General features: G+C 41.3%; 2 protein-coding genes across 2 annotated transcripts in view; one reads left to right on the plus strand and one right to left on the minus strand.

Annotated features, from left to right (window-relative positions):
- The first annotated feature begins 1,649 nt into the window (after positions 1 to 1,649).
- On the plus strand, positions 1,650 to 13,032 carry SSR3 (signal sequence receptor subunit 3). The gene is made up of 5 exons (XM_049628658.1): positions 1,650 to 1,814; positions 2,994 to 3,120; positions 7,711 to 7,809; positions 11,937 to 12,068; positions 12,795 to 13,032. The coding sequence occupies exons 1-5, from the start codon at positions 1,682 to 1,684 to the stop codon at positions 12,859 to 12,861; spliced, it is 558 nt and encodes a 185-aa protein (XP_049484615.1). The 5' UTR covers positions 1,650 to 1,681; the 3' UTR covers positions 12,862 to 13,032.
- Positions 13,033 to 16,807: 3,775 nt separating this feature from the next.
- Positions 16,808 to 26,145, minus strand: part of KCNAB1 (potassium voltage-gated channel subfamily A regulatory beta subunit 1) — a 267,418-nt gene continuing 258,080 nt past the window's right edge. Inside the window, exons 13-14 of the mRNA XM_049628657.1 lie at positions 23,536 to 23,624; positions 16,808 to 18,591 (exon numbers count right to left, since the gene is read on the minus strand). Of these exons, the coding sequence (XP_049484614.1) occupies positions 18,502 to 18,591; positions 23,536 to 23,624 (179 nt within the window). The 3' untranslated portion in view covers positions 16,808 to 18,501. The remainder of the gene's footprint in view (positions 18,592 to 23,535; positions 23,625 to 26,145) is intronic.

The following is a 26,145-nucleotide window of genomic DNA, read 5'->3' on the forward strand; positions in this document are numbered from 1 at the left end:
AATTGGTCACAGATGGAGAGGGAAAGAAAGGAATTAGTGTTGAAAACTAGCATTTTAGCCTAAGCAAATGGGTGTGAAAAATGGTGTGATATACTTCAGTAGAAAAAACTTAGAGAGAGGGGAGTAGGTTGAAGAGAAATAAGAGTTTGTTCTCTATCATCACCATTGCATAATAAAAGAGCATTTTACCATTTAAAAGGGACATAGTGCAGATATTTTTATTTTTATTAAAATTTTGTTTAATGTTTATTCATTTTTGAGAGAGAGATTGTGAGTTTGCACAAGTGGGGGAGGGGCAGAGAGAAAGGGGGACAGAGGACCTGAAGTGGGCTCCCCGCTGACAGCAGAGAGCCTGATTGAGGGCTAGAAATCATGAAATGTAAGATCATGACCTCAGCCAAAGTCAGATGCTTAGAGGACTGAGCCATCCAGGCATCCCATGCAGGTATTTTTAAATGAATACTTTTAAGTTTCTGAAAAAGTCATTAGATGAACACTTCTGGCATTTACATGAAAGATTTGTATTTCAGGAAAACTCACTAGGGTACCTCTATAGAGAATAGACTGAAAAGTTACAGACAGAAAGCTCCATTAGAATGGAAACCGTGGAGGTCAACTGCAATTTGGATAAAGTTTGGATGAAAGATCTGCTTACCTGTTGATAGGGAAGCTGAAGGTTGGAGAAGTCTGTCTGATGCTAGTAATGTAGATGAAAGTTTTTTCTATGTATGAAGTGGTTGAGTATTTTTTAAAGAAAAAGTGATAATGTAATGAGTTAAAAATGGTATCTACCTGTTTTAATAGGCATATTCATTTTTTCTGAGCTTCAGAGGGGGCCTGTCTAGCTAACATGTTCTTTTCTTACCATCATGTTTCATTTAGCATGGCTGCGGAGACCATATTACTCTAAAGATTGAGTCGAAATAAAGTGATAAAAATGTAGTAATTTGTAAATGTATTGGACTCATTTTAAATATTCATCAGTGAGACCACGAATTCCTTAAAAGCCACAGTGCCTTCTTTTTCGTGAAAAGGTAGCCTGTTATTTTGTTCAAAAGAGCCAACTACTCCCTGGTGACTAGCACGGCCAGTCTCTCACCCTCAGGTTCTTCACCGGCAAAATGAGGACAATGAGGTGCATGTCATAGGATTTTAAGGATATTTAATGAAAGAATGGATGTGCAAAGAAGAAAGGATTTCACACATGTTTATCCATACTTCTCTTTCTCCTCTTCCTCCTCCAGTGCCCCAGTGCTGGGTATACCCAGAGGATACTAACCGTATACGTTTGTTGCATGACCGGCTGAATGACTCGAGGCCAGAATAGTTTCCTCGTTTGTAACGCCAACGACTTGGAAAGCGTGACGGCACCTGTGAAGTGGAATGGCAATAAAGTTTTGCTCATTAAAAAAAGCACCCACGAAACTACAAATCCCGTCCTTCTTTAGGAAGCCGGCTAGCCAAGGGGCTGGCCAGGAATACGGAAGTCTGGTCCTCTTGCCCAATCACGCCGGGAAACGTACATAGCGGTGGCCATTCCTGGGGAAGTTTCCTCCCGCTCCGCGCCGAGTCCCGCCTCCGCGTTTAGCGCTGACGGGTCGTTAGTGGATAAGGCGACCGCGGAGGCGGTGCCAGCAGCGTCAGCCAGCTCGGCTTTCTAGGCTCGAGGCTCGGCTCCACCATGGCTCCCAAAGGCGGCTCCAAGCAGCAATCTGAGGAGGACCTGCTCCTGCAGGATTTCAGCCGCAACCTCTCGGCCAAGTCCTCCGCGCTCTTCTTTGGGAACGCCTTCATCGTGTCCGCCATCCCCATCTGTGAGCGCCGGGAACTGGCGGGCCGGGCAGGCCGTCAGCGGGTCGGGCTGGGCGGGGACGTGGCAGGGCCCGGCGGACTGGCGGGAGTGAGTGCTGGGGCATTTAGCCCGCTGCTGTCTCCAGCGCTCCCAGAGCACGGGGAAAGCGTGTAGCCTCTGTGGGCCTCAGTGTTCTCGTCGGGGACGGGGCTGGGCGGCATCACAGGAAAGTCCCTTGTGAACCCACTCCCAGAGATTGTGATTCATTAGTTCTGGGATGGCGGCCCCTAATCTGGAAACGACCAGATTAAGATTTTGTGCTACATGCGTATGTGACCTGCTCTGTTCCCCCCTCCCCCCACACACAGTTGTTTACCGTTACGAGCTTTAAAATTTTATCGTTAATTATTTTGGAAAAACTAACGAATTAGGCGAGAGTCAGATTCCCATTAACCTTCGACCCGAGAATCGTAGCTTTAGGTGAAACACTTCACACTGCTGAACGTCGTTTGCCTAATTTGATGAGAGAGTTTGGACCAATGCCAAGAGCCCGCGCTCTAAATGGTTTCAACTTTTTAATGCTATTAGGTCATTTCTAGAATTCTCACTTCGATGAAAGAACTTTGCATACTTGGGCAAAGTTGGTTTTATAGCTCAGGGTTCCCGGATTTGAATCTCCTGTCTCTCCTCCTGCTTGCACGTTTGTTAGGCAGTTAAATCGAGATTTATTTTCTTTCGGCCTTTTAAATCCCACCGTGCCTTTAACGTGTCGTGGAGCTCTGTGCCTCCTTGATTTCATATAGCCACGTCAGCATGTAAACTATGGCTTGGGACTGCACGTGGTGTTTTGGAACAGCTGTATACTTAGGATAGTAATACCCTGCTGATTGAAACGGGAAGTGTGAATTGTGATTTTTGTTTGTTTGTTTGTTTTTGCTCCTGAGTTTATTCTCATTTCAGAAGAAGCAGAAATCTCATTTGGACTAGTAATGGGAAGGTTCTGTTTTTAAAGTTTTCTGAGCTGGGAAAGTTTGAGACTGTAACTTTATCACTTCTAAAGATCCACATATACTGACCGTATTGGATTTCCTAACCTGGACTGTATTTTGTAGGCTTAACTGTAATTAATTGAGCAGGCCTTTGTAGCTGGGTGGTAATGTTTTGTTCCTTTTTGTACCCCCTCCCTTCTATCTTAATTCAGGGTTATATTGGCGAATATGGCATATGGATCTTATTCAGTCTGCCGTTCTCTATAGTGTGATGACCCTAGTAAGCACTTATTTGGTAGCCTTTGCATACAAAAATGTGAAATTTGTTCTCAAGCACAAGTAAGTATATTTCTCAAGTTGAAGTATATATTACATGTTGCACTTTTATATAGAAGAATGTCTTAAAGACCATTTGTATGTCTTGTTTTCAAGAAGTATCAATTTGAGCTGTTTATGCTGGGGGGAAGGCATACTAATGCTATAAAGAATTATTAAGTGAAGCAGAGACCATGCTTCTGACATTGTTATGCAAGTAGGTTTTGAGTGAGACATTCGAACAGTTAAACACTAGCCTTAATCATGGGGTTTATCAGAAAAACAGGAGCAACTGGGTGACTCACTTGTTTAAATGTGTGACTCTTAACATAGGCTCAGGTCGTGATCTTGCCGTCATGAGACTGAGACCCATATCAGGCTCTGCTCAGCAGAACCTGCTTGGGATTCTCTCCTCGTTGCCCCTCTCCCTCTCTCTGCCCCTTCCTCATGCATGCGCACCCTCTCTCTCTCTCAAAATAAGTAAATTTCATCAGAAAAACAAACCACAAGTAAGTTAACATTTCTGAAGCCAAATGGAATTCTTTCTGCAAAGAATAGTTCTGAGTTCTCCATGTACTACTTTTGGACATGGAAGAAATGGTCTTTTTTTTTTTTTTTTTTTTTTTTTTTATCTCTGACAGATTTAGTGCTAATTACAGTTTTTCTTCTAAGTGTGTGAAAATGTAAAAGAGTCTCCTATTTCCTCTGTCTTAGGATCACACATAATATGAATTCTAAGTTTGTTGTCCATATGTTAGGCTTGGGGTGACAAGGAATAGAAACATGTTTAGATGATCTTAATTAACAGGGATTTATTGTAAGAAGCCCAGAAATGGTCTCAGTGGCTGAAAGTGGCTTCAAGAGCTTTTCTGCTGCTGTTCCGGACCCATAGGAGCTCAAGTTTGTGTGACTGCCTTTCTGCTAGACCAGCAGAGTGATCATCTTTGTCATCTTTCTGCTTGGCAGCCCTCTTCACCAACTGCCATTCCGGTTTCAGCCCACCTTGGCCTCTGCTGTTCTGGGCTGTCTTTCTCATGAGGTGTGGCCATCTGTGGATAGCGAAGGCCTCAGACCTGGGCACCCTGTATGACCCATGCTTTGTGATGTCCTTGGAATTCAGTTCTTTGAGACTTGACATCTTTTGACTTGTTTTGGGAATTATTTTTCATTAACCTTTTTGGAATTAAAATTAATGGTCTTTTTACCTTCTCATTTCTGCTTTAGGCTTCTTTTTTTTTTTTTTTTTAATTTTTTTTTTTAACGTTTATTTTTGAGACAGAGAGAGACAGAGCGTGAACAGGGGAGGGGCAGAGAGAGAGGGAGACACAGAATCTGAAACAGGCTCCAGGCTCTGAGCAGTCAGCACAGAGCCCGACGCGGGGCTTGAACTCACGGACCATGAGCTCATGACCTGAGCCGAAGTCGGACGCTTAACCGACCGAGCCACCCAGGTGCCCCACTGCTTTAGGCTTCTTAAGGGCCACTGCCATGTCTTTTATGTCCCTTACAACAGGTAACGGTACATTTAGCTCAGTAAAATTTCAATGACTTACTGACTTGATTTCATAGGTTCTCTCCTAGTGGAATTGTTTTCTTTAATTGTAGTTTTGATTTAATATTAAATCCTGCCACTCACATTGAAACTCCTACAGATTTACAAGGTGCATCAAAGCTCAAAGACCCAGGAAGAGGCAGAGTATGGGTAGCTGTTCGTAGGAGAGGGAAGATAGCTTATGTGTTGACAATCTGGATTCCAGTCCCAGTTGGTTTTTTTTTGTTTTTTAACTTTATTTCTTTATTTTTGAGAGAGAGGAGCAGAGAGGGAAAGAGAGAATCCCAAGCAGGTTCCTTGTGGAGCCAGACACGGGGCTTGATCTCACAAACTGTAAGATCCTGACAGCCGAAATCAAGAGTCTGATGCTTAACTGGCTGAGCCACCCAGGTGCCCCCCAGTTCTGCTGTTCTTAAATATATAGCCTTCGGCACACATTTCATCTTTTTAGTTGTTGGATTCCTGAGATGTAAAATGGGGATACTAATGGTGCCTCATAGATGGTGAGGATTAAATATGATAACACGGATAATATGTTAAGTATATAGTGTTGAGCACATAACAAATGTTTATGTGCAGTGTCAGAGACATTGAGGGTGAGAGCCTGTAGGAATTTTTTTTCAGGTGGAATGACTTAAAATGTTTGCAAAGATGTTTTTCTTTAAGGAATTAAATAGATGGGGGGCGCCTGGGCGGCTCAGTCGGTTGGGTGTCCAACTTCGGCTCATGATCTCACAGTTCTTGGGTTCGAGACCCTGTCAGCCTTGCTGACAGCTCGGAGTCTGGAGCCTGCTTCTGATTCTGTGTCTCCCTAACCCTAACCCCTCCCCTGCTCATGCTCTGTCTCTCAAAAATAAATAAATGTAAACAAAAAATTAAAAAAAAATTGAATAGATGGTATTTTTCTTTTTTTCTGGAGAGGTTCTAAAATAGATAAAAAATAATAGAAGAAAAACAGTTGATTTTGCAGGTGCTCTCATTTGGCTGATTGCTGGGCCACTGGAGTGACCCTCATTTTGTTTCACAGCATTCAGTGGTGCGTGAGATTTATTTTTTGAGAGCCCTAAGAGAATAGAGCTTCTTCTTGAGTTATAATAAACCTGACAGATTGTTATATGTTTGTTAGGTGAATATAGAGGAGAAATTAACTGGTTAATCTGGTTTGGTCTCTTTGAGATGATTTGTCCTATGGACAGATGATCTGTCCTAAAGACACTTGGAGGTAGCTAACTCTTTTGCAAATAGTTTGTTCCTGTGTCCTAGCATCCTGATGGTGTGTGTGTGTGTGTGTGTGTACACATACTTGTGTGTATTTTTTTCTTTCTGTTCATCTCAGAAAGGTTTCTGCTGTAAACCACATCCATTTCTTATCAGCTGGCCTTAGAAAAAGTGGTTTTATGTGAAGTTCAGGAAACACTTGAAGTTGGTTTGCTAAAGAGGTTCAGAGATCAGAGTCTGCCCTTAAGAGCAGGACTTTTACATAATGAATCAAGTGAAGTTGGGAATTTGTGTTTAATTTGTATCCCAGAAGCCCTGTGGTTAAAGAAATGTTGAGAACTATTGCCTTGAATGGTCTTGGGCTTTCTTTTCAGGGATCCATCCTAATTTCTCCACATCTTTCCTTGATACACTGACCAGAACTAAATATAGCACAGTAACAAGGGATTAATTAATTGAACATAGAGTGAACAGATTTCTATGTTCCACATCCTGTTGCTTTTAATACATCTCCGTATCATGTTGAACATTTTCATAGTGGGACTGTTGGTATATTTTGCTTATATCAGTTCTTCTATATTTATGGCTAACCAGTGTCTCCTATATTATCAAAAACATACCATATTGAATTTACATGTCATAAACTTTGGCAGGCTTTTTGCATTTTATCATAGGTTAAATTTTATCCTCTCTTTCACTAGCAATCTCATGAAGTTCACCTTAAAGATTTTCTGATGAATATACATTTTAATTTTTTGTTTGACTTGTCACTGAAGATTCTGATCTGATATTTAAAAAAATTTTTTTTAATATTTATTTTTTGCAAGAGAAAGCGCATGAGTAGGGAGGGGCAAAGAAAGAGGGAGAGAGAGAATCCCAAGCAGGTTCTGCACTGATAGTGCAGAGCCCAATTAGGACTTGAACTCACAAACCATGAGATCATGACCTGAACTGAAATCACGAGTCCATCACTCAACTGACTGAGCCACCCAAGCACCCCTGATCTGATCTTTTAAATACCACTTCTAGCCTTTTCTGGCTGATAATATATTATCTTTTGATACAACCAGTGGTTCTTTTAATTACATGTGCTATGGTTAATCCCTCATGTGGTATCATTTTTAGTGAAATTAGACTCTGGAGTGGAGTTAAAAGCATTACTTTAATATGTTACAGGTGTTATTTCCCTAATTCTCCTTTGTTTTTTTTAAGCCTAGTTTTATTTACTGGAATTGAAATCCTATATCATTTGCTAATACCTTACCAAATTTATTTGTTGAACAAATAAATTTAACAAATAAACAAAATGGGGTTACAATAATTTATAAATGCATTTGACTTGTTTACCCATTAAATACCTAAACTTTGGAAAATTATCCCCCCCCTTCCCCCCCCCCCCCCAGAGCAAGAGAGTGTGCAAGCAAGGGGAGGGGTGAGAGGGGGAGGGAGAGAATCTTAAGTAGGCCCTACTCTGTGCACAGCCCTACACAGGGCTCCATCCCACAACCCTGGGATCATGATAGAAATCATGAGTTGGACACTCAACTGACTGAGCCACCCAAGAGCCCTGGAAAATTACCCTTTTAAGCAGAATTCAAAACTATATTTCAGAAGTTCTTGAATTCTATCATATTTGGCTATTATAATAAAATACTTGAATTCTGTTACTATATTTGGCTGTTATAATAAAATAAACTTGGAATTTTCTGTCAAGATTATTTCTTGAAATGTAAAGTATCATGTAGTTGCCAATATAAAATATGAGTACAGAGTGTTTCAGATAGTCACATAGTGTGATGTTCATTCCTGGAGCATGTGGAAACATTTTTTCTTTTATTTTCTAGAGTAGCACAGAAGAGGGAGGATGCAGTTTCCAAAGAAGTGACTCGAAAACTTTCTGAAGCTGATAATAGAAAGATGTCTCGAAAGGAAAAGGATGAAAGGTTTGACTTCTAAAACGGTGATAATCAAAACTGGGGATACTTTGTAGAAAATAAGTGTTGGTTTCTGCCCCGAGAATGTGGATAATGGAATTGCTGGAGGTTAAACGTTGATATTGTAGAAGATATAATGGAATGACAGTTACTGACATTTTGAATTTTTACTACCACCAGATGCTTTTATTTGTGTTCCGTACAGCTCATTTAAAGAGCCATGTGAGGTAGGGCTATTATTTCCATTTCACATTTGAGGAAACAGGTACAGAAAGCTTGAGTAATTTGCACAAGGTCATAGATTAATTAGTGTGTGGTCAGTCTGTAACAAGAACACTGGGCAGTGTGGCTTGAGGCTTTGTACTTGTAACTGCTCTCCTGGAGTTTAGGAGCTTGCAGAACTTCATCCAGTGTTGGCTCTGCCACTTGATAGCTGTGAGACCTTGAGCACATCGCCTCATCCCTCGGGGTCTGAAGAGTTTACATTGTATTGTGTGTGAGCATTTTTAGGTGGTAGTGTTTCCGTTCCTGAGCTTCCCTAGGGACATCCAGTTCTTGGTTATCTGCATTGGTTGGGAAAGAGAGAACTCTGTTTGTCTCCTGTTGCCCAAATCTGTGCCACATTTGTTAGCCCTTACCCCTCAAATTTTCCTGCCAACTGCTCTTAGAAGGGTTAATAATCTAATAGCTGGTAGCAGAAGTCTCTGAATGATTGAATAAACTTGTGCCTAAGAGTTGTTACATGGGCTTAATACAGTCACAAGTTGAGGTGGTTTTCATAGATCTTAAATTTTAGTGTCTGCAAAGTGCTTTGTGAAATGGAATTTTTAACCCACCTTGCTCCAGAAAGACCTTGTGGAGACTTGGAATATTAAAGTGCATATGAAACAGAACAGTACAATTTTGAAAGATCAGAAACCATTTAAAAGTAAAGATGGGTGAATAAGGACCTCAGAGTTAGTTACAGCAGTTGAGCATTAAACTTCGCTCTGAGCTTCCAAGTGTCAGGGTTAGCGTCCGAGGTCCTACACTTTCATTTTCTGATGAGAAGCAGCATGTAAGTCCTTCTGAAAAGAAACTTTCTTGGCACTGAATCTTGGAAGGACTTTATCAAGTTGGTCCTTATTTAAGGGACGCTGAGTAACTTGAACGAACAATGTCTTTTACAGTGGTTTTGAAAAGCCACTAAAACATAGAAATGGTTATCTCCTAGATCCTTTGTAAAAATTGAAGGGTACGATATATATGTGTGTTTTTAATCATTTAAGTAATCTCTACACCCAACATGGGGCTTGAACTCACAACCCCAAGAGCAAGAGTTGAATGCTCTACTGACTGAGCCAGCCATGTGCCCTCCAAAGGGTACAATATTAAAATAGTGACAATGAAGGCCTTTTTTCAGGGAGCAGCTTTAATTTGGTCTGGCTGCATAGCTTTCTGATTGTAAATTTTTGCATAACGTTAGAGGTTAGAGAATCTAGGTTTTTTTTTTTTAATCTTTTTACTGAATTTATAGTATTTATTAGAAAAGTGGTTCTTAAATTGGAGTATACATCATAGTTACCCATTTTCAAAGTGCTTGTTACAGCTCTGTACATTTTAGGTGATGAATTATATCAGAGGTGGCAAATGGGTCTCCTCTTGCCTGATTTGGTCTGGCACGTGTTCTTGATCCTGGGATATGTCTCAGAATTTTTCTCAGCATGGTAGTCAGATAGTCACTATGAGTGAAGAAGAGTTGGAAGTGGAAATGAAATATCTTTGCCATTCGCTGGATCAGATATTTCAAAGTAGAATGAAGGGTAGGTTTTGTGGATACATAAAATGCAGAGTGTCAGAGGATTATAAAGTTTCTGTTCCTGTCATCAGTGGAAATTTGTGCTGTTACTATTCATCTCTTAGAAACCACAGTGGATAAAATTGTACCCAGGTCTCTCCTCAAAATTGACGCTGATACCTGGGACTAAGGCTCTCACTAAGATCTAGTGTTTTTCAAAAAAAAAAAAAAAAAAAAAGAGCTAGCATTTTTCTCCCTCAAAAGTAAGTTGTTTCAAGAGAAGGCCTATTAGCACCTCTTTGCCTAAGATGTGTATGCCTCAAAGGTACCATCTACAGTCATTTGGAATGGGTACTCCATGCCACTTTGAAACTGCTTTGCCATCCATTCAAGGTTGGAGATCAGCTGAGGAGAATCAGAGGTTCATTGACATTTATCCCAGGATGTGAGTGTTATTTTTTTCTTGGTCTGTCATTTATCATTATGTGATGATAACAGTTCTTGAGTTCTCAGTCTTCCTCTTGTAGGAAGTTTTCCTTGGAAAAATGAGTCTTTGGAAGTGCTCTCCCAAACTAGATTTCTTACCAGTGAAGTTTTGGCAGAACTATTGCTGATGACAGCATTTGAGGGTCTTCATTTTTTTTCAAAATGAACCAGGATATGGATGGGGTAGAAAAAGTTCTGAAGGCTGTCCAAGACAATCCTGTGTATACACTGATATACAGTGCGTATTGGTCATGCCTGGTCATATTGGGAGCAGGGGCAACCTGAAGGATCGAGCCCTTTCTTTCATCCAGACTGTTTTTGAAGATGGGTTTGAGTCAGGGCGTGGCAGGGAGGTAGGGAGAGGTGCTCTGATGGAGGTAGGATAATCTAAGCAACCATAGTGAAGGCATGCTAGTAACCTATTTAAGGAACCTGTCTTTTTTGGGTCTTATGCCACAGTCTTGAAAACAGGCAATTGTTCGAGTGTTTTCTAGAATTAAACCACGTTGGGCCTTTGCATCTTTCTGAGGTGGTGTTTTCTTTGATCATTGTTAAAATGGTATAATGTATTTCCTCCCAGTTCCAAGTCCTATATATTTTTAAACTTATATTTAAACCTCTCTGAAATCAGGAAGTGTATTAGAGTTGATGGCTGTGCATTTAATATAGTGTCTTTCACTTCTCCCAAACTTAAATAGAAGTTTTACTAGGTTGACTCTATCCATAGAATTAAGGAACTATGGCATTTATGTTTGAGACCACAAACTTGTTGTGATGAAGATAGTTTATCTCATTTAACTCCTTTACTGTCAAGCTTGTTGACTTTGTATTAGAACATTTGGTGAATAAAATGTAGGAGTTGCCAGGGACATTAGCCATAGTGCTGTCCTTAGGATTGGTGGAGGGGATCATCTGGCCCCGGAATAGTATATATCTTTTGGGAGGATAAAGTGTCAGTGGTGATGGCTTTCAGCCTTTTTGATAATGATCCACAATAAAATACTTTATCTTTTGACCGAATACACTCAAACATGCACATATGCAAATATTTCAAAAATGATAATTAGCTAAGATAATTATCTAATTATCCGTATACTTGATATTTTTCTATGTTTTTTTTTTAATGTGGGTCTCAGCCCACTCATTTGTTGTCCCTGAGTGTTGAATCCACCCTGTTGATTTCACATCCTACTAGTCACAGCCTATCCTTTTAAAAATTACTTTACAAAGTTAACTAACCAGGTGGAATAAAGGCTCCCTTATTCACAGGCCACCTGGAATTTCCTGCTGCCTGTGTGAAGAAGTAAACGAAAAGGTTGATAAAATTTTAGTAAATTAATAAACTATAATAAAGTGGATTAAATAAAAAAATTTAAAAATCCTCCTAATGATCAAGCAGATTACTTGTTTGAATTATCTAAAGGTGGCTAACGGCATTTGCAAAGAAGTCGGCTTCTGTGAGCCACAGCTGGTTGTAATATTGAAGGCTGAAATCTGTAGGCTATTGAGAGTCTCAAGCCAGCAAACAGCCAGGAAAGCTTCATCTGGCTACTGATCATGGAGTTTGTTTTAGGTGAGGACCTAGAGAAAGATGTCTCTTTAGGCTGTTGATGAAACCAGGCCAATTATAATTAATCTGTCCCTTCCTGCAAAGCTCTGACTGCCTGGGAGAAAAGGTAATACACCCAGCAGCTATTTTCATTAAGAGTAAAATACCTTTTTCAGTAGGAAAAGGGGCACAGTGCTGATTAAATTAAATATTAAAAACACATTCTGTTCAGAATGCTTAAGGAAAAACTTACAGTGAACTAGAGCCATGTGGCATACAAAATATTATAATACATATTTATAAACTTGATTTGTTTGTCTGCAGAATCTTGTGGAAGAAGAATGAAGTTGCCGATTATGAAGCTACAACATTTTCCATCTTCTATAACAACACCCTATTCCTGGTCTTGGTCATTGTTGCCTCCTTCTTTATATTGAAGAACTTCAACCCCACAGTGTATCCTTTTAAAGGTTGCTTAGCATTTTTCGAAGTCTAGAAGCAGTAGTTCATTTTGGTTTTGATTTGCCTGAGTATTTTACTATAAACAAAAACTGTCTAGGCAATCAGTCCACTAAATAGCTCGAACTCATGAGATTGTGACCTCAGCCGAGACCGAGTCAGATGCTTAACCGACTGAACCACCCAGGCGCCCCAACAGGTGGAATTTTTGATGTAATAAAACAGCAGACACTTCCAACTTGAATCTTCTGGGAATACTAGAGTGGTTTTCCCCGAACAGTCCAGTTCTGTGACTGAGAGTAGCTCTGAACTTTCACAGCCTCTTTGCTTCCACACGCCAGCTGTAGCCAAAACACTGCTGGGCGGGGGAGACTTCTTTTTCCTTTGCTCTTGGGGGGAAAAAGGATAAGTTTCTTCTTCCTGCTCATACTCTTTGATTAGCTCTTCTCCTTTAGGTTAAATGGAATTCAGATGTTTTCTTTGTGATCATGTGTTCTAGGTTTCTGGCTCAAGTGTTTTCTTTTTAAAATTGGGACACATTTCCCGTGAATGCTCTTCATTCTTTATAGTCTTCTGTAAATTGTATTTGCAGACAATGGGACTGCACATCATTGTCATTTCATAGTGTCAGGAGGGAAACTGCATTCCATAGAGATGGGCTCTTTTTGTTGTGTTGAACTGCTTTTGGGCTTTTAATTTTTCCTTAACATTAAATTTTTACAGGAACTATATTTTGTCCATAAGTGCTTCATCAGGCCTCATCGCCCTCCTGTCTACTGGCTCCAAGTAGACCATGTCAGCTTTGCCCCCTGGCTTCATATCTACGGGTGGCCTGTGGTATATGGAAAAGTAGCAGGGTGGTCAGAGTGAGAGACACACAAGATGTTTTTATAGTCTGCAGTTTGAGGGTTTGAAAAACCCAACAAAATGTAATTCAGTATTTGTGTATTGGCTCTTTTTTGACAGATTGTTGAAATTAAAGGAATTGGAAAGGAAACTCCGAGTACCAGGACATTTATTAAAAGGTAAAAAGTGTCATGCAGTGTGCTGTAATCACAAGAGGAGAAAATAACTTGTTTCCTTGATCTGTCAGAGGTCACAGTAACCTGGACTGAGCTGTTATTTATAATAGTAGCAAGAAGTTAATAACTGGTTCTCTGTGTTCTAACCACAATATTACAACTTTTTTTGAACCATAAATATCAGAATGAATCCTTTCCCCTGGGGATTGAACAGAAGCCTCATGTTTACCAGTCTCTGAATTTGTGATTCGAAATAACTCAAAGTTAAAAACAAGGTGTCTCCAACTTGGGGAAGAGAAACTTGTGGAAAAATTTGTTTGCTTCTTTCTTTCTCTCTCTCTCTCTCTCTTTCTTTCTCTCTCTCTTTCTCTCTTTCTCTCTTTCTCTCTTTCTCCCTCTCTTTCTTTCTTTCTGTCTTTTTCTTTCTGTCTTTCTTACAGAAGAAAGGCAGCCAAGGCAATAGGCTAAAAATAGTGGACAGGCATACGAGGGTAGTCCTGTGGGATTAAAGCATATACTGTTCACTGTATAGTTTTGGTCTTGGGTGGCCAGGGAGGTCAGCTCAACACTACCATGTTGGTTTGACTTGTTAAGAGACTGGAGTCATTGTGTTCCTTGACTAGGGTCTCACACCACTAGAGGAATGTTCAGTAGAGAACTACTTTCCTGAATATTGATGTGTGAAAGGCCAAAGTAATGTTTATGGTCTTAGTTCCAGAATTCTAAGAACTCTCCAAGGAATTGCGGTGGTTTTAGTGCTTGTCAGCATTTTTCCATTAGGACCTTGATAAATTTGACCTCTTGGTCCACAGGTTCCTATCGATTGTGAGCAGAACCTCTTCACGTTAAACTCTTCACCCCTGGGTCTAGCCAAGAGCAGTCTCTTGCACTTTTTAACCAGTGTGTGTAGGGATAATTACAATTTTTCTGGTGCGTGCCATGATTTGAAGAAGTTTGGGAAGCTTTTTAACCTGTAATACTTGAAAGGTTACAGAATCGCAAGTGATACAGGTTCATATTCTTATAACTTTGACCACACCCAGTAATTTCAAAAGAACAAACAGTACTTCAAAAGAAATACCCTATCCCTAATTTCTAACCTTACTTTTAATCTTTAGTTTCCATTTGTAAGTTTAAGGTGAATGTTGTAAATACTTGCTGTTTTGTTATAACTTTATAGAAAAGTGTTCCTCAGAAGTTCATCTTCTGTGCTATTGGATATTTTTGGTAGGCCCACATCTAAGAACTTGGAAGGAGGACAGGGGCAGGAGCACATTTGCTTAGTGACTTACATCATCATTGTCTTCATTGAGGATTATATTTCCTCATTGCTTCTAGAAGTTTGCAATTTATTTTTCTTTGGTGCATTATTATCCATAGTACTGTCACTGGATAATATGGAACGAACAGGGAAGTTACCAGAGAGTCATTTGCAAAGTAGTGAAAGACGTAGGAGGTTTATTTTTCTTACTATGTTAACTTTTCTTGTAGATAAATAAGGGGTCAGTAGTTTGGTGGCATGGAATTTGTGTACTAAATGCATTTGCTTATTTGACAAACCATCAGGGTCTACTATCAGCTGGGTCAAGTATTTTTTTTTTCTTTAATTGCTGGTAGAGAATTGCCACTAGATGTCAGTGTCTGTGTAGAAGGGGGGAAACTGCCACCATTCTTACAATACCGTGTGCCGTACTTACAATAGGGTGGTGAAAAAGGGCATCGGCTTAATATTCTTAATAGAATGTTTCTTGAGTTCATAAACTGAGTAATTTGTAGAAAAGCATATAAGCAAAATTTGGTTTTGTCTTGCATTTTACCTATAGCATTTTTTGGTTCTGATAATGATTTCTGACTTTCTATACTGTTAAATTTCTATGCATAAGTTTGTAAGGTATATGCTCACATTGCCAATTTTCGTTCAGGATTTACTGTACAAGTACTTTACTCTTGGGAATTACAGAACTTTTCCTCATCTCTAAAATGGCTATGTGGCACATAGAATCATGATGGGCTGTATCTGGTTTAGTTCATAAAAACCTGCTGTAGAATTTGTATTTTAAAAGACCCCATGTCCAATACCAGTAAAATAAAAAGGATTCTGCTGTAATTGAGATTAAAATCGATTAAATAGCCCCTCCCCCTACACTCCTTGTAGTAAGTAGAGGCTTAAAATGTTGGCTCATTTTACATTTTCCTATTTTTAGTTTCTCATTTACAACTTAATAAAAATCTTAGCTAGAAATTATTCTTATAAGCCGGTAAAAATCTACCAGTTGTCCTCTTTGGTAAATTATTCTAAATTGGAAAGAATAATGTACAAGGTTTGAAGTTAACCAGAATATGGAGGTTGGATTCACACCCAGAATTCTTGTGAAAGGTTTTATTTGTCAAGTATGATTAAACTTTGCTTTTTAAAATTTATATTTGCCCTTGACATCTTTGAGAGCCATATGAATAAGTACATAATCTTTATTACATTATTCGACATTACTGTTTAAATTTTTCACACATGTACAAGTGCATCTTTGTAGTTTCTGAGATAGTAATTAAATGTCTGTGCGGCAGTGATGGGCATAGTGTGGTCCTCTTACAGAGCAGCACGTCAGGCCTCTGCCAGCATGTGCCTGCCGTGTTGTCCTGCCCACCCAATTTCTGTGTTTTCAGCATGCGTGCCAGTCACTGCTGTTTCTGGGGACACAAAGGATGCATAGACCTAGACTGATAGAGAACTGATCTACAGATCTATCTATTTAGGCTCTAGGGGATTATCTCCTACCTCTTGGGACTCTCAGGCAGGGGAATTAATTGAAGATTAGGGTTTTTGGGGTGGTTTGTTTAGATTTTCATGGATGTGGTTAGAGACTCACTTCTCATCGGCTCTTATGAGTGTTCATTGCATCTCTTCTCTCACTTTTGCCTCTTTTTAATGGATTCTGAATTTGGATTCTTACTCAAGCTTTTTTTAACTTAAAATTTTCCCTACAGAATTTTTCATAAAATTCATCCTTAAAAGAGCACAGGACTGGAACACTGAATACTTGGGTTTTAGGCCTGGTTTCCTCATTTGCCAGGGAGTTGTGGCCTGGAAGCTGGCTGGAGTGGGGCTCTGACATCTGCTGACAGATGAAGTGATAGTTCTTAAAGTGGGCAGCCAGGCACACAGCGTCTAGTTTGCATTTCCGCTGGCTGAGATTTCAGTATGCAGATGACTGCTAGCCAGGTTACCCTTCGGAATGGTATGTTCTCTGCCAAGACATTCTTTCCAGAAAAGAATATGGGGGTGCATGGAAATTTTTCTTAAGGATATAACTGACATTTCTAATGTATATTTACCATGGCAGACGATTTGTCGGTCAGAAAACTAATGGCTAAGCAATAATGTTTGTATTTGGTTTTAATTGCAGGTGTTTTTAAAAGAGTTTGAGAAGCTTTAGCTTTAGTGCAGAGTATTTCTAAAATCCAATGAGAGATGATATTGTTAGCAGTTAATCATTTTCTTCATTAAGAGGAGGAAAAATTTTGGATTGTTATTGAAATCTTTTAATCCTGTTTCTGTTGGGTATCATTCAGTGCTGCTTACTTGCCAACATAATTTTTATTCAGATGATTCTTCCTATCTTATGGAGGTGGATATATATATACATATATACACACACACACGCACACTCTTATAATGAAAGATCAGAGACAAACTAATTGAGATTAAGTGCACAAAATGCTTTTATTACTCTAAGCAAAGAAGTTAAATTGCAGGTCCAATTAACCAACTTCAGCTCATTTATGCATGTAGTAGTTCACTGGATTGAATACACAATGAACAACTGAAAGATGATCCATTTCCATCATTAATCTGGTACTCCTGGGCAAAAACCCAACTGTTTCCTTATTAGAATACAGGTAGTAGTAACAAAAAAGAAAATTCATTGGTATTTCACACTAACGCTGTAAGATTTAGAACTTAATCATGAAATACATATTTGGAAATGGTGGCAGAAAATAGCATTTTAAGCTGATGGTATAATCTTTAAACGTCAAAGTGATTTCTATACGGGGTACTGGCTAGCCAGAAAATTAGAATTTTGTACATGCTCATGTGTCCAAATAGAGAGCTAGGATCCCACCCCCCAAAGTTTTCCTTCCTTCCAGGTACACACAATATAGTCTCACAATTTTTCCAAAGTGACATACTCATGAGGGTAGGTAACCAGTAATGGCAAGGTTAGACTTCTGCTTCTGTGTGCAACAAGGCTAGGCCCCTTTAATCCATGCAGAGAGCTTCCATGCATTTAGTTTAGTGCATATATAATGTGGTTTATAGAATGAGGAAATTCTTTAACATTTGTTTTTCACTAGGCAAGTTAATTCACCCAGCGTATTCTGAGTAGTGATAGCATTTTTCACAAAGTCCATGATTCACTTTCATGATGACTGCTCAAAAACAAGCATTATATTGTAAAATCCCAGTGCTAATTAAACAGCAAACATTTGCCTTTGTGGATATTTTACAGGTTTACTTACAAAACTGAGCATTTGTGTATTTATTTTTAAAGCTCAAATATTTAAACTTGCAGAAGCTGTGCCTACAAGCAGTCAGAAGTATAAAGCAGGTTTTAATAAAATGTAGTCAAAAGTGAACACTTCAGTTGCATATACATTACATTTTATTCAAAGCTAAGCTTCCTTAGCAGTGTAATCCTCCCTTTCGTAAATTAGCCATCCTGTCTCAAGTTAAAGATTGGGTGTTCATCCTTTAATTATCTCTGTATGTGAATGGACAGAACGTTAATAGAATCTTAATAGAGACGCTTTGGGTCAGTTACAATACAGGGTCATTGTCGGGGCCAAGCAACAGTGAATATTTTTAAAAGGTAATGAAAGCAAATACCTAGGAATTTTAGTTTTGTTTAATGACAAGTGAGACAACCTTTGATAACCTTCATGTGAAAATAGGGGGGGAAAAAAAGGTAAAATTGTTTGTTCTCCCAAGTAAGACTTCTGAGTGAACGTAGCCTCCTCTTTCTGATGCAATCCACATTGCATCTGTGGATTTTATTCATTTGAAAAAATAGATCTGTACAGCCTACTGTAAGTTACTAAATGCCTGAAGGCACTAGGTCTTCCCCTCATATCCTTTCTATGGCATAAGCATGAGGCATACAGAGCAATGCAAGAACAGGTGACTCCAGTCCAAGGTAAGAAAATAGAATGGATTTTCTTGGTTGTGAGTTTTCAGATGTGCTCGTTATTCAGGTGCACAGTGGTAGCGACAGCAGGTACCTCAGAATCCAGGAATACTAGAGGTTGAGCAGCAGGCTGCTAAGTGACTCAAAAGACTGGCTAGTAACACCATTCTGTACCAGTGTAGACCGCAGTTTTAACCATGCAGGTCCTATGGCTCATGCACTGCTTTATGATCTATAGTCCTTTTTGCTGTAGGGCTTGTTTCGCAATATGTTATCAATCTCATTTACCACGTGTGATGTCATCTTTGGGAGAACCTAGAGCATGAGAAGTACAAAGGATACGGTTGGTTAGTACCTGATCATTTGTTCTTTGTGCTTAATAATAAGCACAGTTGTCTAGACTTACGTACATTTATAAACCACAACTAGAATCTAAGGTCCCTGGCAGACTGTAAGCTCCTTGAGGTCAGGGACCTTGTTTTTTTCTGTCACTGAATCTCCTATGATAAGAGTGCTTGGCTTATAGTTGGTGCTTCTAAGTATTGCTTAACTGAATAAAGGCATGCTGTGTAAATGAAATACACATGGAAATACGAGTCACATGATTTTAGATTTTCTCATGGCCACATAAAAGTGAAAAGAAACATGTGAAGTTCATAGTTCTACCCCATTTTATCTAAAACATTTCAACATGTAGTTGGTATAGAAAATTAAGATGCTGTACGTTTTTTAAGTACGAAGTCTTTCAAATCCAGTACATGTAACACTTAGAGCACATCTGCATTCTGACAAGCTGGTTTTGTGCACTAAAAAGCCACATGTGGCTAGAGGCTAGGGTTGTGGACAGCACAGATGTAGAGACAGAGAGAGATTTTTTTGCCACTGGTGGTCACAACCCTGGTGAAGGATGGGCAGGGGTTAACAGGCATCCCTCGTAGATGGAATGGCTCATGAGAGAGAAGTCTGTGAGATGAAGAAAGTGTAGAGTGGGTGGTGATGGTAGGGATAGGAAAGGGGAAATTGGGGTAAACAGCGTGGAAGCCCTCAAATGCCACTTTTTTGGAGTTGGGACTTGATTCTGTGGTCAGTGGGGAACCTCTCAGGACTTCTGAGCTGGGAGTGACCCTGTCAGGCACCTGGAGGTAGTTTGAAGGAGATTGAAAGGGAATGCAGATGCTAGAAATTTCTTGCTATTGGAGCCAGAGATGATAAAAGCATGAACTAACGGGTAGCAGTGAAGTAGAAAAAGACTGGATCAGAAGGACATTTTGGAGGATGATGATGGTTTTAACACTAGAAGGATAGAGGTGTAGATTATGGAGACAGCCACAGGAGTGGTTTGGAATACGAGAAGTTTGAAGTAGGAGGTGTTGAGTTTAAGGTGTCTAGGGGAGATCCACAGAGGCATAGCTCTGTAGGCAGCCGAGTGCAGCTGTGGGTTAGTGCTGGCAGGAGGATTGGAGTTGAGGGTTTGTGAGTCATTTGTGTAGACATGCTGACTGAAGCCCTGGGAGAGGATGAGATCACCCAAGGCTAGCGTTTATCATGAGAGGGGGACCAAGGGCACGCATTACACCATAAGAAGAGGGACAGAGGCAGACTTTTTCACAGGAATAGACTGACCCTGTGTGGAGACTCTGGCAAAATACAAGCATGATGGCCAGTTCTGAGGTTTCAGCCTCACCCTTCCTCTGCTGCAATCATGCTGGCCCGGGTGACCTTGTCTCCACTCAAGTGCTGTTCTCAAAAGCCTTAGGGTTTGGCAGAAGAGTAGCGCTACTCCGCCTAAGAAACTAGTTCTGGTTAACGTTTTCCTGTCTGAAGCTAAAGGGAGAGTTTCATTTCCCACCAGCTTTGGAACCTCAGAATTGAAACTAGTGTGTTCTTTCAAACGAGACTACAATAAAGAGACCCAAATCTAGAAACTAGATTTGTGGGAAGTTTTGTCTAAAATATAATGGGTTAGCCATGTGAGGGAAAAAAAAATTCTTCCATTACACGAAAATAAATTGCAGATAGAGATTTAAACATTAAAAAAAGAAACCATAAAAGTACTTGAATAAAACATGAAAAAATGTATATATAGCCTTTTGTAAGGCTTAAGAGAAGCCATACATCCAGAATTTTATGTGAAGTCGCCCGATTTTTTAATGTTGGCAACTGTTGTAAAACATTTTCATCCACTACAGATGACACAAACATCCCACAGGCTACCAGTTTGGCAACCTTGCTGTTCTGACTGGAATAATTGGTGGATTGAGGATACCAAGGAAGGAGAGCAGTGAGGGGAGATGAGCCCTGGATGTGAAGGGCCTGCCTGCTGAGAAGCCTGGATTTCTCTGAGGAGGTGATGGGGAGCCTCAGAAGGGAGAACATTGCTTCTCTCCACCTTCTAGGTGGAAGTGGGGCGGATGGGGGCCTGTGCAGGTGATGGCTGCCTGCCTGCAGCTGTGGTTTATCCTCTCCAGTCGGCCATTTATTGAGGCTCTGACTTTATGTCCCTCCAGTTTACGCGTGGCTGAGGCACATTCCATCCCTTAGAGCAGCTGGCTTCTCGTGCCCATTAGAACTTTCCTTTAACCACTGTTGGCACCGCACACTTCCTGTCCTGCCGCCAGTCCCACCATGGCTGGGTGCCCCCAGCTGCCCAGTCACAACGGGTGGAAGTTTGCTGGGCTGGCCGGAGGTGGGAGTGGAAAGAGGGAGGGGATGATGGAGCCTCCAAGGTAAGCAGCCTCCCAGCTTGGGTAGCATCCCTATTATCTTACCTTTTGAGCATCTCTTACTGCATCCTGCTATCAGCCTGAGCCTTGCTAGGGAGGAAATGCTTTGAGAAGATGATGGACTCCGGAGTTTTCCTCTGAAATACATCTTTTGCTACCTGGAGTACTCCCACAGCCCAGGAGTTACCTCTTTTTACCGTTCCCAGGCAGTATTAACTCCCCCTGGGATGGCAGTGGTCACTATTCGCATGATAGGAATCTCAGTTCCTCCCTTTTCTGGCTGAGCCATCAGCAAGTCATGTCTGTGTCCAAAGCCTGTGGAATCCATCCACTTCACCTCTATAGCCGCCATCCTAGCTAATCCAAGCCAGCATCTCTCATCACCTGGACAACTGCCTTTGCCTTTCTTCATTCCACTTTCTACAAAGCAGCCAGCACAGTCTTTAAAAATTCAAATAACAGCATGTCCTTAAAACGCTCCGAAGGATTTGTTGCACATACAACAAAACTAACCTTTTTAGTGTCCTTTGAAATCCATCTCCTGCCTGACTCCACTTTAATGCATCCACTGTCCCTTTTGCTCACTACATGTTGGCCACGTTAGCCTTAGGCTGGCAGTTCCTGGAAAAAGCCAAGTTCCTAATGATCTCCAGGCCTTTGCACTGTTCTCCACTGTGTCTGGAATGCTCTTGCTTGGGTTTTTCATATGCTGCGTTCTCCTCTTTTGGACTTCAGGATACACCTATCCCAGAGGGACCTTTGGCACAAACATTATCTGAAGTAGGCCCACCCATTTCTCAGTCTCTGTTACAGAACCCTCTTTAGTTACCTAATAGTCCTCACATTTTGAAATTATTTCATGTTTATTATGTGCTTCTCCCACTGGAATGTAAACTCCTTAAAGCCTGGACAGTATCTTTGTCTGTTAAGGTGTCTCCAGTGCCTGGTGCATAGTAGGCTCTGAAAGATCTGAATGAACTAAGGGATAGATTGGTTTTTGTTTTTTTTTTATCTGATTCACTCTTAGCCAGCCCGTGATCTCATGAGGGCAGAGGCCAGTTCTTTGCTCCGTACCTTCCATGCCTAGCGTGGTGCCAAACATACAATACATACTAAATAGCTGTTAATGGAATTGAAATCATTGAATTTCAGTTGTGTACAGACTGTTCCTCTATTTCCTCCTTGTCACCGTGTAGTCTTATCTTTTCCCAGAACATCAGTGAAAATAAGGTAGGGGTGACTTTCATAAGAAGGAGCCTTCCCCATACGGGATGGAACCCCATAGAATTCTGGGAGGAGTTGGGGGGCTGGAGAGGTTCTTCATAGCAGGGGTAGCTGCACAGCCGTAAGAAAGTGATGATGGGAAGGAGGTTGGCACCATTTATCTCCCAGCATATTCTGGGCTATTTGCCAAAAGGGTTTTTAAAAAATGTTTTAAGTTTAATCAAGTTCGTTCACACCTCCATGGGTTTCCTTTTGGAAGGGTTAATGGGGCTTGTTTCAGGGATGGGCAGGCAGGGGAGACCTTTCTGTTCCCCAGTGAGCAGTAGGAAAATAGACAACCATACCTGTTGTGGCAGGGGCTGGCTGTGGCAAGAGTAGTGGGCAGGGTCCTTAGGACCCTCAGGCCTGAGCATGGGGCAGGCTCAGGACTGAGGTATGGCCTTTGGGGCACGGGATGGTCACAGCAGCCATTAACCTCACCCTCTCCACACATAGAGCCCCCAGGAACATCTCTCTCCCACTTCCTCTCTCACTACCGATGCAGGCTCCTACCAAATCCAATCCACTTCTTCCCCGGGGAAGGTGGTTAGTCCTGAATTTGCTGCTAGAAAGATGTGATCCTGGAAATCCAAAATAGAATTTTGAGCCTATATCCTCTTAAAATGTGGGAAACATTCATTCAACAGGTATTTGTTGACTAAGAGACACAGTATGCTAGGAACTGGAAAATCGGTGGAGATGCCAGAAAATCTCTGACCTCCGGGAGCTCACATTCCAGTGGTGAGACAGGTAATCCTACTACATGATCACAAATACTGTGGTGGGGAGGAGGAATACAGGATGCTATGGGAGCAGAAAGGGGTGGGGGGCTTGGCACAACGTAGATTGGCAACTATTTGGGGAAAGGAGTAATGCATAATTTCAGGTAGGTTATTAAGCAGGTTTTTATGGTCACGCTTGGGAATTCAGTCGCCCAGTGTAACATTGCTTGGGTCTTGGAATGCACTGTCCCACATACCATCCTGAAGAATGTGCTTTGACAGTATTGCCTGTTCATAAGAGGACACCCCTGGATCCATGTCCTGTAAAAGTTCTGTTGCTTCTTGGGCCTTTGTGTACCCCCCTTATGCTAAGCCCCCCCCCCCCCGCACCCCCCAGCTAGAAACAGATGGCCTTTCCCTCTATTAGAGGCCTTCATGCAGCTGTGACACAATAAAGGACAGAGGTGGAAAGAGATGGGACACTGCCTGGGGACATCTTCAACGGACCATGATAGTCTCTGGAGTTTACCGGAAAGGGCTGTAGTACTTGCCTGAATGGCACCGAGGTTTTCAATGAGTTGTTCAGGAGTGGATGATCCCAGGAGCACGGAACTCACACCCTCATTTCTCAGGCACCATGCTGGGAAGAAAGAACACTTGGTCAGGATGTCAAAACACTTCTGCTTATCAATTAGCTTATAAACACCACCTGTAACCCCAGTTGTTGCAACCAAAACTTTTGGGGGAGGACAGACCGTGCTTTCCAGGATTAAATACCTCAGCAGCAACAGCTGTCATGGAGAGGGTTTAGTACAATCTCTGCATTTGAGCTGAGGGCTTAGGGCTTGTACATTTTCTACATGAGTAGAAATGGCTGGGATATCCAATCCGGCTGTCCACCCCAGGAACACACTCTTGCTCCTGAAAACACCAGATCCTGCTTCCTGGCAGATCCCTGTGTTTCCGTTTCCATCTTGGCGCACAGTCTCCTGTCTTTCCATCTTACTCGTGCTCTTTTTTCTCATCTGTTATGTAGAGTGCTGTAGACCCGGGTGTCTTCTTCCTTTGTTTCCTTCTACCTGTCAAACTTCTCTGGATCTCCCTAGTCTAAGATTCAACCTATGTTGATTATCTGCTTCTCACCAACCTTCCACCTCCTCCTCTGCATCTCTAGCAACCTCCGCCCTTAAACCCTCTAGCCCCTGTCTCCTCTCTCAGCAGATGACCTGGTATCCTACTTTATGTAGAAAAGTCCGTTCTGTGGGATATTCTTCAGTAACCTACAAGCACATATATATATATATATACCCTCTGTTTTCAGATGAGGTGTCTGGTTTCTGTCCAAGACCAAAGTCTGCCCTGGATCTGACTCCTTTTGCCTTTTCTTAGACTTGTTTCATTATTGTTTCTGGCTTTCTCTCCTGAATCTTAAGTCTCTTACTGTCTTCTTCCTCTTTATCAAATTTGTCCCATTCTAAAATTAGCCTCCTCTGACCCTTCATAACTTGACTAGCTACTGCCTCACCCTTTTCCCCGTAAGCTTCTAAAAGGCATATAAAATGCCTTCCTTGCCTCCTAGTCCCCTTCTTAACTGTGTCAGAAGCCAAGTTCCCTGGGAACCTCCTTGTGGTTACAGTAGATGTCTCCATTCATAGATGTCTGGAACTAGAAGTTTCTGGAGAGTCACAGATGCAGTGTCTGCTGTACATCCTGCTAGGTGTCCCGCAGGCACTGCACACTCCTTGCTACTTAACTACTAAGCCTTTCTTGTGTTCCCAGCCTCATTTAGTGGCCTTCCCAGCAACTGGGCCTTCCAATCTCCAAACCAGGGAGCTACCCTTAGGAACTTTTCTGACCCCTCATTCCCTTTTAATCCAGTAGCTCTTGCATTGCAGCATGCATCAGAATCACCGAGAGGGCTTGTGAAACAGTTACTGGGTGCCATCCTGGAGTTGGTGACTCGGAAGGTCTGGAGTGGGGTCTGGGGATCTGCATTTCTGCAAGGTTCCGGGTGCTGCTGCTGGTTCAGGGATCAGGCTTATTGTAAAAACTTGATGTAAAATTTACCCAGTTAAAGTGTATAATTCAGTAATTTTTCATAAGTTTATCATGTGCAACCATCACCATTGATAGTTAATCCCGTTTGTACCTCCACTCCTAGCAAACCTCTAATCTATTTTGTACCCCTATAACTTTTTATTACTTCCAGACATTTCATTTAAATGGAATCCTATAACCTGGATCTTTAAGTCTGACTTCTTTCACTTAACATAATGTTTATAAGGTTCACCATGTTCTAGCACGTATTAATAAATATTTCTTTTATTGCTGAACAGAATTCCATCATGTGGATATAGGACTATACTTTGAGAATCACTGCTTTGGTTCCACTGCCTACTGTCCTTATTCAGGACCTCACCTTCTCTCTCCTGCACAACTGTTTTTCCCACCTCTTGACTGGATTTTCTCTCCTTTTCCCCCATACATCTGTCACACGTCAACCAGCAATGTTTCCAGATGTAAATCTCATCATGTCACTTGCCTGGTCAAAAGTTCTTCAATATAATCATTGTCCTGTGAGACGAAGCTCTCATTTCTCACCCTGGCAAACTTACTAGAACGCTGTCTCTCCAGCTTCAGGTCTTCTCATTCCCTGCCTTGAAATTTGGGGTGCAGTAGCACTGAACTGTTTGTAAATCCTTTCCATCCCCAAACATCATGCTGTTTTCCTGCCCCTCAAGCCCTCGGCTCAAGTGTGCCCTCGACCTGGAATGTCCCTGTGCCTCACTAACACCTACTCATCATTTGAAACTCTTCATAGATGCTTCACTGCTTTCTCCCAGAGTCCTTCCCTTTGAATCCCAGGTGGGGTTAGCCCCTGCACTTAAGACTTCCATGATCCTCTGTGCCTTTCTCAATTATTTTATTACAACACTGTATTAATCTATTCTCTTGCCCACCAGGCTGTGAGATATTTGTTATTTGCACTGGGATGCTCAGCACCCAGCCCAGTACCTGTACATAGTAGGTGCTTATTACATGTTTGCTGAATAAACACTGATGGGTGGCTGTCCGGAAGCATTTCTTCTGTCCCCGTCTGCTCAGGCCCTGCAACACATACTCTTAAGCAGTTAACATGCTCAGGCCTTTTAAGGCAATCA

Source organism: Panthera uncia, chromosome C2, assembly GCF_023721935.1.
Source record: "Panthera uncia isolate 11264 chromosome C2, Puncia_PCG_1.0, whole genome shotgun sequence".
Classification (NCBI taxonomy): domain Eukaryota; kingdom Metazoa; phylum Chordata; class Mammalia; order Carnivora; family Felidae; genus Panthera; species Panthera uncia.

Bases quoted from the DNA above. Each gene is read 5' to 3' on its own strand.
- SSR3 (XM_049628658.1), top strand. From the start codon at position 1,682: ATGGCTCCCAAAGGCGGCTCCAAGCAGCAATCTGAGGAGGACCTGCTC. The intron at 7,810-11,936 runs GTTTGACTTCTA...GTTTGTCTGCAG, and splicing joins CGAAAGGAAAAGGATGAAAG to AATCTTGTGGAAGAAGAATG. The intron at 12,069-12,794 runs GTATCCTTTTAA...AAATTTTTACAG, and splicing joins AAGAACTTCAACCCCACAGT to GAACTATATTTTGTCCATAA.